The 14,030-nt window shown below is 44.8% G+C and overlaps 1 protein-coding gene across 1 annotated transcript; it reads right to left on the reverse strand.

Annotated features, from left to right (window-relative positions):
• Window positions 1-6,336: 6,336 nt before the first annotated feature.
• Window positions 6,337-6,810, reverse strand: LOC147970849 (uncharacterized). Its single transcript, XM_087523676.1, has one exon. The coding sequence runs from the start codon at window positions 6,808-6,810 to the stop codon at window positions 6,337-6,339; it is 474 nt and encodes a 157-aa protein (XP_087379802.1).
• Window positions 6,811-14,030: the final 7,220 nt, after the last annotated feature.

A 14,030-nucleotide genomic window follows, 5' to 3' on the forward strand; every position in this document is an offset into this window, starting at 1 on the left:
CAGTAGGATGGCTTACTTTCGACTTGTCATTAGTTCATACTCTGCTACTTTCAGTTGGTGTTCATACTCTGCCATTTTTCCTCTTGTAAAAGACACGCTATATGAGTACATCGCTGAAAATGCAACAGGAGACATTTAGCAGCTATGGAAATACAACAGGAAAATCAGTTGGTGTGCTTGAAACAAAATTGGATTACAATAACACATCAGAGGAACATACACAGAGATCGATATGAAACAATACATCTTCCACGCCGTAAATTGGATTATAGTGAACTCATTAACAAGACAGAAGTACAAACCTTGGTATTCAGAGCACCTAGAAACACCTCCATGGCGTCCATTGCTAACGCTGCTTGGGCGATCATGCGAGTAAGATTAATCACTCCCACCATGAGCTAATTCAACCTGAGAGACAACTTTTCAAACAACAGTCACGAGAAAGCAGTCTTTGCTTTAAATAAAAAAAGGCAACATAAATTTAAGGCATTAATATATATGTTTTAATCCTTACGATGCCATGTAAATGAACTACAACCTACATCATAGTTTCCTTACTATGTACAAATTACACAAACATGGTCAAGAACTTCTTCAGTTTGTGCTATAGTCAATTATCTTTACATAATTGCCAAACCCACAAGAAAAGCTATTGCGAAAATCATTACACAAAATTGAATATTTACATTGTCTCCCTCTCACGAATGGCCCAGGGAGGTTTAGGAAAATAAAAGTCATACGGCCTATAGATGAATATTTGATGAAAAAGTGTGGTGCACATTTAATTTTTTGATGCAAAACATACTAGCTCGAATGGTGCAGAAAAACATTAGAAGCACAAAATGATATAGCAATATAAGAAAATAAAATTGCCGGCGAAACTGACTTTTCCCAACACACATCTGTAGGAAAATCTAGTGCGTGGTGTAGTGTCTGTCTTTCCTACACAACCTGACAGCAACCTGGAAAGACAAAAAATCATACAATTAATATACATGCAAGCTGATGAAATTTCCTTTCCACTAAGTACTACAGTACTATCTGTTCAACTTAACAGTAAAGAGCATCATGTATGAAACATAGAAACTGAATATACAGCCAACTAACTTTGAAGTGAATAATTCTTATTTGCAGGCCTGTAAACTTGAGATCCATACAGAAGTGTCACACTAAGAATAACCAAAGTCGACAAGGAGACGCGACCCAAAGTTTTGAGAAATAATTGGATGATTCAACCATTTCATGATTATCTTCACGTGATTTATATCACAGGGTGAAAAAAAATGTTGTGCACTGAACGGTTTATGTTATGCCGTGAAACTGAAAATAATTTATGTCGAGGTGCAGACCAAGGAACATAAACAAATGTTGTAGCTGTAGCTGTGTTGACTGCTACACTCATCTAGTTATAACTACAAGAAGCTAATTACTAGCTGCCTTTTGACAATAATGACGAAAGAAAAGATATATTCTCACATTTTCTTATCGACAATGACATAAACAAATGTTGTCTTTCCACCATCAGAGATCTGCGAGATAGATAGAATATGAGACATAAAAGACCTAATTGACACTACATAATTTTTATTTCTTGAACACAAGAAAGAGTTATGTGGTCATGTAACTTCTTTTTCTAGAGAACTGGTACCATATAGGTAAGTATTAGAGATACACCTTACTGGTGTTTTCTATCCACGTGAGAAGTACAGTATTTCAACTATCTTTGTTTAGTCTTCAGTTGTGGCCATAAATTGAATGGTACTGAAAGCGATGTTGCTATCTTCCTGGTGGCAGCAATAGATACATGGACTCCGAGAACAGAATGTTATCTTCCTGGTGATAGCAATAGATACATTGGGGATACTACAGTTTGTAAAACCATGGTATGTACTTGGACAAACACCTCAAAATATTTTCAAAAGTACAGCTTTTTTCTAGAGAAGACCACTAGTTTTCTTTCTTACTTTTCTCTGGGATGGAAAAGACTGTAGTGCGCCTGACTATTATATTCAGAAATGCATTAGAGAAAAACATATGTACTTCAGTGCCACAAATTAGATTAAATTATACCTTGCAAAAATAGATTAAATTAATCCATTAGTTTAAGAGAAGCATATGTACTGTACATACAAATCTTCATAGGTATAAACAAAAGATTCCATTCAGTCCATTAGTTCCTAGATTATGCCTCCTTCTGAAGCTAACGTCAATTCCATTCAGTCCATTAGTTCCTGCACTTGTTGCACAAACAAAAGATTAATATATATTGCTACCACAAAATTTGCAATGGAAACAAACAAAATCTGCACACAAGAGCTCAACTTCTAAAATTGGTTCATATTGCAACCACAAAGCTTCTCACAAAGCTCAACTTCTCACAATTAGACTAGCTAGCAACAGTACACATCAAACCGGAGAACCAGAGAAGAATAAAAGCATGAGGTGCCTTGTCCACTGGAACATCTACTCGTTCGGTCGTTACCCACCGCCGGAGCTCCCTGTTACCCACTGCCAGAGCACTCTTTTCCCCGCCAGCCCACTGTCGCAATACGCCTCCAGGGAGGCAAGGATGAGAGGGAGGAGCTGTACCTCAGTCATATGCCCGTATCGATGACCTTGCCCAGCAGCACGCTGCCCAGATCCAACTCGCCGCCGCCGCCGCCGCATGTCCCTTCGTGGTGCAGATGTGGGAGGTCCAGCCAGGGAGGGGGCGGCAGCTTTGCTGGATGTAGCACGAGGACGTGGGGCCGGCAGTGGAGAGGCCGGACGGCGTTGGGCGGCGCTGGAGTGGCGCGGCAGAGGGAGGGTGGCGTGGGGCGGCGCTGCAGAGGTAGGGCGGGGTGGATGGTGGTGGGCTGGTGGTGGGATGGCGCCGGGATCGATCGGCGATAGCCCCGGGCGATGCGTGGCGGCGGTGGGACGGCGTGGGAACGACCACCGGACCCCGGGCGGCGCACGTGGGGAACGAAGAGCTAGGGATTTGGCTCCTTTGCGCATGCGAGGGGAACGAAATGAGAAGCTATTGATTTTGGGGGAAATCTTCGCGGGCCGAGCCGGTTATTGGCGCTAAACTTTCGGCCGTTCGCGCGCAAGGCCCATTTAATGTCCGATTGTTGGTCGGGGTTATTTCCCGACCGATGGTTCGTGGGCCATAAAAGAATTCCCGACCAACTGTTGGACGTCGTATGTTGTAGTATTCCCGACCAACAATGGGTCACTGCATAGAGGTTTCCCGACCCACGGTCCGTTAGAAATTTTCCTAATAGATCATCAGTTGGCAATAGCGACTTTTTCCCAACAAACGTCGGTAGGGAATTCTGGTGCATGGTGTAGTGCATCAGCAACTCTATTTTTATCTCTACTCTTATAAAAAGCATAGTCGGTGATGATGGTGTGCCTGCCATCCTGTAATATAGGCCGTCCGATCTATATCTAACGGATAGGAAGGAAACTATGTCAATTTACCCGCACTCCTCTCCACATTTGCAGATAAGGCGTTCCCTTGTTCATCCTTTTCTCCCACAAGATCTTGATGTTCCATGCAACGCACAGGCATCTTGCTAGTAAGAGTAGAAATTAGACATATACCACTTCTCGAATCTTGAAACCAACAACATTCCTCCCTTATCTCATCAAAACCGCCAAAGGAATATATTTTGAGAGAAACATAACATATTTTTAGTGATATACGTAGTTCGAAACTAGATTCTTTTTTCTATAAAATCGGTGAATATGTATTAATCAACTTTGATCATGTGGCAACACATCGTTCCAAAATGTAGTGCCTATAGATTTTTTAAGAAGTCAAACTTTGACCAAGTTTGTAGAGAAAAACATTTATATCTACAATAGCAAAAATATATAATGTGAAACTACATCATATGATGAATCTAGTGATATATGTTTCGCACTCTAGATGTAAATACTTTTCTCCACAAACTTGGTCAAAGTTTGTGAGGTTTTACTTTTCAAAAAATCTATAGGCACTACATTATGGAACGGAGGGAGTAGTTATTACCACTGTATAATTTTTTGGACACTAGACAAACGGTGGAGTACATATACGAAGAGAAGAGGCGCACGCACGCAGTCGGTCTCTCGCTGTCTTGCACACAAGAGAGTTACGTAAAGGCACCACTAACAGATAAACCCTAAAACCCTAGGTGCACGATTGCTGCTTGTGCGGGTACCGGCTACATGGTGGAGCGCACCTTTGTAGGAATAGTCATCTCGTGTGATGATTTGATCCGTAGGAGTTGATGGTTGGGGCCACAGGTGAAAGACCTGGAGGCAGTGGCTCACCAGTTGCCATGGATCGAGTAGCGACGTTTAAAATATCACTATTTTAGCGGGGTAAGAGTTCCGATATTCTATTGCGCGTTATAAGTACTGAGTAGTTTTTAGACCGATTGGTATGGAGCGAAAATGGAATTCATTACTACTACCTCATTGGCGTATGGTTGTATGGGTTTATGTTGCGAGATGTTGAACCTGGTAGTTCTTGGGAAAATACTATGGTTTAGATGTTCGTTTTTACTAATGAAAATCAGAAGGGGGAAACTATTCTTTGATTAAAAAAACTACTACCTCTGTTCCAATTTACCATTCCCCATCGTAGTTTGGGTCAAAGTTTGACCATGAATTTTACTTGTAAAATGTGAATGGAAAACGAAATTTTGTTATACCAAAACAAAAAAGGAATAGAGGGAGTGATTGCTCTGACAAGGATGCGACCTCTCATAGCGCAGGCATTGAACCAGCGTGCCGGCCAAGAGGGCCCCACTCACTGCAGGCCCGGCTGAACACACCACCTCGCCGCATGCAACCGGCTTCAGACTACCCCACCTTCCTCCATTGAATCCGTGCGTGTGCCGGCAACACATCCTTCCACAAGCCGGCCGACATTTTAGAACACAAAAAATGACCAAAATATAATTAATTACGCATGGTCTTAACTTGTGCTCGCAGTGGTAGCAGGAACTGGAGGTTTTTCTTTATTTATAACTCCCCTCACATTTTTTGGCTGTGAAGTGAATCATGGTTGTGGAAATTATCTATGAATGTGCAAATATCTGTGAACATGAGTTTGATGTGAATGTTGAACTTGGAATGTCGGGCTTGCGCGTGAACTATACCATGTCCAATGCTTCGTTTGTTATTGTTTGGAAAGTAATTGCTATTTTTACATGACCCGAATTTTTTTTGTGCCACATTCGTAGATGCACGGACATCACAACAGACATGCTGACTGGATAAACATTTGAACCTAGCAATTATGAAGGAAATTTTGTTTTGACAACAGTTTTAGATAGCAAGAGATGCCTAGCTTGCTCTGCCTCTGTTAGCTTATTTCTTGGTTCTTCCATCTCTTCTTTAGCTTGGGTGAAGAGAGCATCTGATTGCTCTTTTCGCTTTTTTAGGAACTCAGCTACATTCCCAAGGGCTGCTGCACGCTTTCTTTCAGCCTTTACTAGAGCCACGAGGACACGAACAGCTGACGACTCCACCCGGCTTGTGCGTAATCCAGCATCATCTGGGAATTTGCACCTTGTGTCTAATCCAGCATCATTAGGGAACTGGCACCTTGTGTGTAATCCAGCCTCATTTTGGAAACATGATCTCGAGGTTGACCATACTTCCCTCCTCATAGGACCTGCATCCCGACATGAAGTTACTTCTTTTTTAGATCAATACTCAGAGCAACCCAGATCCATTTTGTAGAAGCCAAATAAACAGGACTCGCAGAAGTGAATTGAAAAGGAAAAAAATATAAAAATAGACTACAAGGTGAGAACACCCACTTCTTACATCAAGCTAAAAATGGAAGCATTAGGACGATTAAGGCTCTTCTTATTACCCATCGAAGAACACGAGGCTAAGAGAAACAGAAACTACAACATATACACATCGAAGAACATGAGGCTAAACGAAAGTAATTGAAAGGGTGTAACTTACCAAAGCTCGTTTTAAAGGTTCGGTGCAGCTCCTCTTTAACTTCCCGTGCTCCTTGAAGATGTCCCCAATATCCTGTGTTTGGCCTTCATTGCTCTGCTGCATGTTCGCACTCGTGGTTTTAAAATCTCAACATGGCAAGAAAAATATACTACTAGTAATACTCATGCATCTTGTGGGCAACATTAAAGCACTCGTCTGCATGGTAGAGCATCTCCAACAGAAGTGCAACGCGCGCCGCTTTAAAAAGCGTTTACAGTGCTGAGATCGAGAAGTAGAGATAGAGAGTAGAGACTAGAGAGTAGAGGATAGTTCTCAGCATAGATAGATAGAAAATAGATAGTTCAACTACTCCTCGTCATCCGACTCCTCCTCGATGATGTCCTACTCTGACGTATCAATGTAGGCATGAAGATACCGACCGTCGTTGGATTCCCAGGGTGACGCTGCTCCTAGCCTCATGTTGAATTGAGGGTCCACTTTTGGCGTATGCTTGTCCTCACGATAGGCGGCTCGCTCCGCCCTCCGCTTCTCCCTCTCGGCCCTCCTTTGCGCGTAGAACTCGCGCTCGTTGATGATGTCCTGCAGGAAGCGTTGGCGCCACAGCATCATGGCTTCCTCGTCCATCTCGGTGATGCTGAGACAGTGCTCCCACCTCTGGTTGTCGCGACGATCCTCATTGGTGATAAGCCACGGCAGAGGCGCGGGCTCCTGCGCCCGCTCCCGCGTCGGCACGTTGGGGAAGTTCAATGTTCTATGAGGGCACCGGAGGCGCCACGCCGCCGTGTCGTAGGCGCGGGCGGCCTCGTTGGCATTGTCAAAATTGCCGAGGCCGAGATGCATCCCGCGGAACAACATCTCGGTGGAGAAGCCGCCGGAGGGCGCGCGCGGACGCCGCGGTATTTCCAAGTTTCCCGGCGACGCAGCAACACGGTGGAGCTGCGGCGGCGAGGCGAGAAAGAGCGGGGAGAGAGCGGTGGTAAGGCACAGAGTGGGGAGAGAATGGTGGCAAGGCACAGAGAGGTGGGAGGGCGTTGGATTTTATAAAGCGCGCCAGATGCCGCGCGCCAAAACTAGCGTGCGCCCGGCCTATTTTTCCCCTGCGCGTGCGATCCTTTCCTAACGTCCCTGCTATGTCTACTCTCTTCTATACTGTTATATTTATTTTATATTTAATATTTATCTCTACTTCTCTACTCTCTACTCTTTTAAAAAACTGAGTTGGTGATGACGGTGCGCCTGCCATCCTGCAATATAGGCCGTCCGATTTATATCCGACGGATAGGAAAGAAACTATGGCAAATTTGGAGAAAGATACCCACACCCCTCTCCAGATTTGCAAATAAGGCCTTCCCTCGTTCATCCATTTCCCCCACAAGATAAACTACTCATACAAATGCATCTTGATGTGTGCAACGCATGGGCATCTTGCTAGTTCTAAAAAACTTTTCGTCATTTGCCACACTACAGCGTGATACAGGAGCGACGCACAATTACAAGCTGATATTATGTTGGACAATGGAGGCTATAACCAATTACTTTTACGGGAACAATAGCAACCAGGAAATTTGAAGGGTAGGTATGAACAAAATTGGAACTACACATGTACTGCTAAGTGATTCAATACACACACTACCAATCGAGGAGGTGGTCGTGGCGGCCTCTATGCATCATGGTCGGCAACGGGAGTCAGTTCATTTTCCACAAAAGTGTTGCTTCTGCACTTGGCGTCGGCTTCCGGGAAGCAGACCTAAGACCGTGGAAGACGGTGACGGGGAAGAGGATCCGTGTACGAGGACGATGGTGGACCGGCTCCAGCGCGGCGTACGAGGTCGTCGATGAGGCAGATGCGCTGCGGTGGACGAGTGCGCCGATGTAGAAGGAGAGGAGCACGAAGGTTGCGGTGCCGTGGAGAAGTCTATTTTGCGGTGGGTATAGAAAATGGGAGTATTCAGGTGTACTACTCTGGGTGCCGGGTTGAGTTGGCTGGGTAGGGTGAACCTGAAGTTACAAAAACAGCCCCCTACAAAGGATCATCCATAGGCCCGTTCCGAAGGCTATAATGGTAACTTCGCATTGGTCGAATCAGGGTCACGGCAGATTTTCCCGCCGACCTCAAAATTTTGTGACACTGAACTCCCCGTGTGGCATGCTGGGTGATTGGGCTAAGCAACTAGCGAGTAGTACTAGTACCTTACTAGTACTCCCTCCGTTTTTATTAACTTTGCATATTAGGTTTGACCAAAGTCAAACTTCCTAAATTTTTACCATGTTTATAGAAAAATATAAACATTTACCATAACACATATGTATGATGTGAAAGTACATTCAATAATGAATCTAATGGTATTTATTTGTTACTATATTGTATATGTTAATATTTTTTGTTATAAACTTTCTGAGAGTTTACAAAACTAGACTTTGACCAATGCTAATGCGGAGACTAAAATAAAAACGGAGGGAGTACAGATTTGTTTTCTTAGTTTGTACTGAATTAATCATTTGTTGTAATTGTGAAATAAATATATTAGGCTACTAAATTCAGATGTAATGGTCTATACAATTCAATAGTTGCAATATGTGTTGAATTCCACGATGTATACGGGGTCTATAGTACTTCACAATATGCTCAAACTCACACAATCCTAGTCAAATGAGAATATAAATGCATTTCATAGTTATTACTTTGTAGGATGCAACAAAACCAACCATAACTCTACATCATCCATCATAAAAGCAACATTTTGAACACATCCCAATGTGGGAATGAAACGTGTAGAGAGAGCTTGCGAAGATGGAGAAGATAGGGCGGGAAAGATTGTATGTATGTGGCTGAGAGAGTAGGAGACAAACCTAACGAGACAGAGGGAGATATAGAAAGAGAAAGAGAGAGGAAGAAGTTAGGTCTGTGAGAAAGATGGAGACATGTAATATACGTGAGATGTGTGTGCATCGGGATTCTGTACACGTGGAAGGAGAAGAGACAACATGTTTGATGAGAGAGCTGGAAAAACATGGACGAGAGGGGAAGGATCTCGTGGGTTGAGGGATTGATCATTTTATGCGGGGGAGAGAGGGATTGGTAATTTTGCGCGGGAGAGAGGGGGGTGGAGGAGTCAGTCAGCCATCGTCACATCATCCTGCTTCCAAATGGCCCCGCATTCTCTAGTGTAGTGTGGTCGCCGTCTTCGATCTCCTCGATGCCCTCTTTGAAGATTGAGGTGTTGTGCATGCTAGGGTGCAGAGAAGCACAAGCGAGAGTGGTCGCCATATAACCTTGGATGGGGATGGATTGTGTGCTTGGGGTAGGGGGTGTGTGTGTGATGTTTGTGTGTGTGTTAGATATTGAGAGAACTCAAACCTATGGAGAGAAATGTGTGTGTATGTGACGGAAAGCTACATGCCAAATAGGGTTTTTCACAAAGATATTGTGCGTGCGAGATAGAGAGCAATGTGCGGGCCTTGAGGTGGGAAGGGGCTGGGTGAGGGTGTCAAAATGTGTCCGTTGATGCATGTGTTACATACGATCGTGCGAGGGACGGACAAATCGAGAGAGATAGTTTTTGTGTTACAGATGCTCCCCTCTCTCTCTCTCACACACACACAAGCAAAATAGAAGACCGTTCTCTCATGTATACACAACGTATCGGCATCTGTCTATGTCTCACTCATGCATGATCATTTGCACATTCGCACCTCTCTATGTCTCGATCACACGCACACCGTCTCCACATTGCCCTTCCGCCACAACACACATATGGACACATACACATGTTCTCTCTCAGTCACACACACAAAATCAGTATTAAAAAAACTAGGGCGCACCTAAAACATCCAAATCCAAATAAACACGAACTGGAGCTAAATTCAAATATATGGAAATACTGTAGCATCAAGAACTTTTCCAGGAAAAAAAGTTGAGTAATATTCGGGGATTGTTTTCACACACACAAAAAGGTTCGGTGGATGTCCTTCGAGTGCCACACGGTGATGCACCGTTCGATCAACCGCACGGCCATGGTTCACGCGCTTGCACAAGATTCCGTATCGTGGTTGTGGTAAATAATATAAGCGTTGCCTCAGTCTAATGTTTACGTGTACTAGTACGGTTTTCTTTTAAGTTTGACCTACCCTATATAGAACTAAACTAAGCTCCCATACACGCACTCATCAATATGCCGTCGCCGTTGCACATGCCGGCGCCCGCCTGCTCCGACCTACAATTTCTCACCCATCACCGCCGTGTCGCCGCCATCCCTATGCCATGAAGCTGAAGGCTAACCCACTCATGTCGTCTTCAGTCCCTCCTCGCGATGCCGCCACACTGCCAAGCACGCGAGCAGCTGGTGGAGCTGTGTCTATGCACGCAGCGTACGAGGAGGAGGACAAGCGCATGCTCCAGCACGCCGGCAAGGAGGAACTAGCGTGGCATTGTCGTCTCCGCCCCGCGCGGAGGAGGCACGCATGGTGGCTGTCGCGGCGGAAGCCGGTTGCGCCTGCGCCGACCCCGCAAACCGGGTGCGGATGCGGAATCTACCTTTGAGACCTTGAATGCCATGTGGATCCTGCAATCTGAAGGAGCAATTTTGGTCAGTCGACTCTTGTGATCCATTGGATGCAACATGGATGGCTAGAAGGGCTTCTTCAACCTCCGAAACTGATGCACTGTTCATCTTCTCAGCCTACCACACGCCTAACTGCCTGCCGCCGCCGCCCCGCCCTCCTGTGAACCGCCTGCCACCGCCGCCCCGCCCTCCCGTGAACCGCCTGCCACCGCCATACTCCCCCAACCCCCGCCATCCGTTTAACCCTGGGCATGATCCATTTTTTCCGGTGAACTGCATTCCACAACCAACACTCATGAGATAGATCATGGGCACCATGCCACCCTAATATAGATACTACGGTAGCTTCTCTGTCATCGTCTTCCTTCGCTCCGTCGAAGTTCTTCCACAAATCGACTGACCCAAATTATACTACTAGTACGAACATATTAAGTACAGTAGGAACACGAATATACGAGTAGTAGTACCAACTGCAAGAAGAATAGTAGTAAGACATAGTACTAGTACTACTGTACGTACTAAAGAGTTCAAATAACAAGAAGGAACATGAAGTTCCAATAACAAGAAAGAATATAAACATAGTTCTCCTACGGGCTCAGCACAACACACCCCTGAAACAAAACTAAGCAACTAGTCCGCTTGACACTGTAGTAGAACGAGCATGAGAGACGACACTGCCACCTTACTCAGAGTCCGAGTCTGAGTCCACGTCCTCGACTTTGTCCTCATCCCTCTTCCTCTTCCTCTTCGCTGACGCTTCTTTGCTTGAATCGGACACTAGGCTCTGCTTCTTCATCCAACCCATGTAGATATTTAAACAAAGGTAGGCATCTGTTGCTACGTACAGGATGTGATCTTCATCTAATGTCTTTGACTCCCATGCATGATGAAACTTATGGTGAGGTTTCTTCAGTTTAGCGTACAAATGATCAATCATGGCTGCTGCCAGGGTCAGCATTAAAGGCTAAGAGGAGGCCACCAGGCTTGCCTTCTGGAGATCGAAGGGTTGGCCTACAACGAGGCCTATCCGACCCAGGACATCCCTATCGTTCCTAAAGTCTACAGTAACGAATTTCAGTCTTTCGTCCTTGAGGAAGTTATTAAAATCCTGGCACTCAACGTCGGCATGGCATATGTGCTAGACCAAGCACACATTATGTATGCAAACCTAGATCACAGTGGGCTTCTTTTTCTCTGCCTCCTTTAGAATTTCTCTCTTTCCAGGACTGTGGTGTACTCAACATCTAGCCTAGTGACCCACTAATCCTTTGAACTATTGAACGTGCGTAGGAAGCGAGCAAGGCATGCTTTCACCGTCGTGGATCCACGTTTGTAGATGACAATGAACTCATCGCCGGTGATGGCTCTAACCTGTTACTCAGCGGCGACCATAAAGATTTGGGAGGCCATGGATTTTGGAGGAGGGTTAGGAGAAGTTAAACTTGTGTAATGTGAAAGGACGGGACGACTGGGAGCGAACTGTTGTAAGGTAGTAGTATTAGAAGACAGGGACGAGTAGGGCGTGCAAACGGCGTGGGGTTGTTGGCTTGCCCGGTGGATAAACGTTTGCAAGCCCCCAAAGAGTTCTCGAGTACTATGCGGGACCCACTAGATGTCATGTCTACCAGATCCATATCATAGGCCTGACAGTATAGCTTCTGCCTATTCGCACACCATGCTAGCGTGTGCATGTAACTTCACTTAATTTTGTCAACCGTCACGCCTCCCATGACCTTCGCCTCCCTCGGGCGATCGCGCCCTTTGAGACTTTGACCGGCTATAAATGAGCAATTTTTTTGCCTAGTCCGCATGCATCATACTCCCTCTGGTCGTTTTTACTTCCATCAACCGTTTGCAAAGTGTTTAACCAAATTTATACTAAAAATATCAATATTTACAATACTGATTATAATGAGTATAAGAACTACGTTTCATAATGAGTATAAAAATATTGATTTGACATTGTTAATATTGTTACATTTTTCTATAAGTTTGGTCAAAGTAGAGGAACATTGACTTCTGACAAAACTTAAAAGCACAATACAGACTAGTTCCTTCGTCTAGGTGTGTGCCATGTCCTATCTAGTCATCACTACAAGGTTAGCTATTAGAGTACTACTACCTCCCTTCTACTTTAAAGGGCTCGATTCAAAATTTTCACCTACTCTTACCAATATAGAGGCGGTGGAATAGTTTTTGTAGTATGCAAAAGTACTCAACTAATGATGTTGTTCTTCACAAAAAAATGTGTTTACCAATGCATTATCGCATTGAATGCATGCATCAACACTAGTTTTACTCTAACCCCCTCTCTTCTTTAATTCTTTGCCACATCAACATGTTTGCTATTCCCGCGTGCATGATACTAGCTAAGATACCACCATTATGGCTAGCCTTAATCATCGCATGCAATAATTTAGTGCACCTTGAAATATGAACATGTGTGTGGCGTGTATGTTTTTAATGACTTGAGACTTTACCAAGCGTGGCATGCAAGATGAATTATTATACACCGTTCCCCATACCTACAGGAAGCCCATTCGTCTCCAAATTTTTTCGTCTCCATGTGTGAAAACAATATGCTTGTAACACCCACGATGTGGCTATATCTCCCACATGTCGGAGCACGACTTAGAGGCATAACCGCATTGTAGGCATGTCGCAAGAGGGGTAATATTTACACATCCCATGTACTGAATAAGAAAGAGGTACAGAGTTGGCTTACCATCGCCACTTCACACAATACATAAATATAACATTACATCATCTAGATACAACCAAAGTCCGACTATGGAACCAAAATAAAGACAACCCCAAATGCATAAGATCCCTGATCGCCCCAACTGGGCTCCACTACTGATCGTCTGGAAAGGAAACGTAGTAACATCCTGAGTCCTCATCGAACTCCCACTTGGGCTCAGCCGCATCTCCTGGAATGGTATCATCGGCACCTGCATCTGGTTTTGGAAGTAATCTGTGAGTCACGGGGACTCAGCAATCTCACACCCTCACGATCAAGACTATTTAAGCTTATGGGTAGGTAAAAGGTATGAGGTGGAGTTGCAGCAAGCACTAGCATAGATGGTGGCTAACTTACGCAAATGAGAGCGAGAAGAGAAGGCCAAAACACGGTCGAGAATCCATGATCAAGAAGTGATCCTAGAACTACTTATGTTCAAGCATAACACGAGGCCATGTTCACTTCCCGGACTCCGCCGAAAAGAGACCATCACGGCTACACACGCGGCTGATCCATTTTAATTAAGTTAAGTTTCAGGTTTTCCAGCACGGCTTTTGAAAGTTCAAATCCCTGCAGGGGTGTCCCAACATAGCCCATCACAAGCTCTCACGGTCAACGAAGGATATTCCTTCTCCTAGGACGGCCCGATCAGACTCAGAATCCCGATTACAAGACATCTCGACAATGGTAAAACAAGACCAACAAAGCCGCCCGAATGTGCTGACAAATCCCGATAGGAGCTGCACATATCACGTTCTCAGGGCACACCGGAT

This window comes from Triticum urartu, chromosome 5A, assembly GCF_056163025.1.
Source record: "Triticum urartu cultivar PI428250 chromosome 5A, HENAU_Tu73, whole genome shotgun sequence".
Taxonomy (NCBI): Eukaryota; Viridiplantae; Streptophyta; class Magnoliopsida; order Poales; family Poaceae; genus Triticum; species Triticum urartu.

Coding starts and splice junctions, on each gene's coding strand:
- LOC147970849 (XM_087523676.1), bottom strand. CDS start 6,810: ATGTTGTTCCGCGGGATGCATCTCGGCCTCGGCAATTTTGACAATGCC.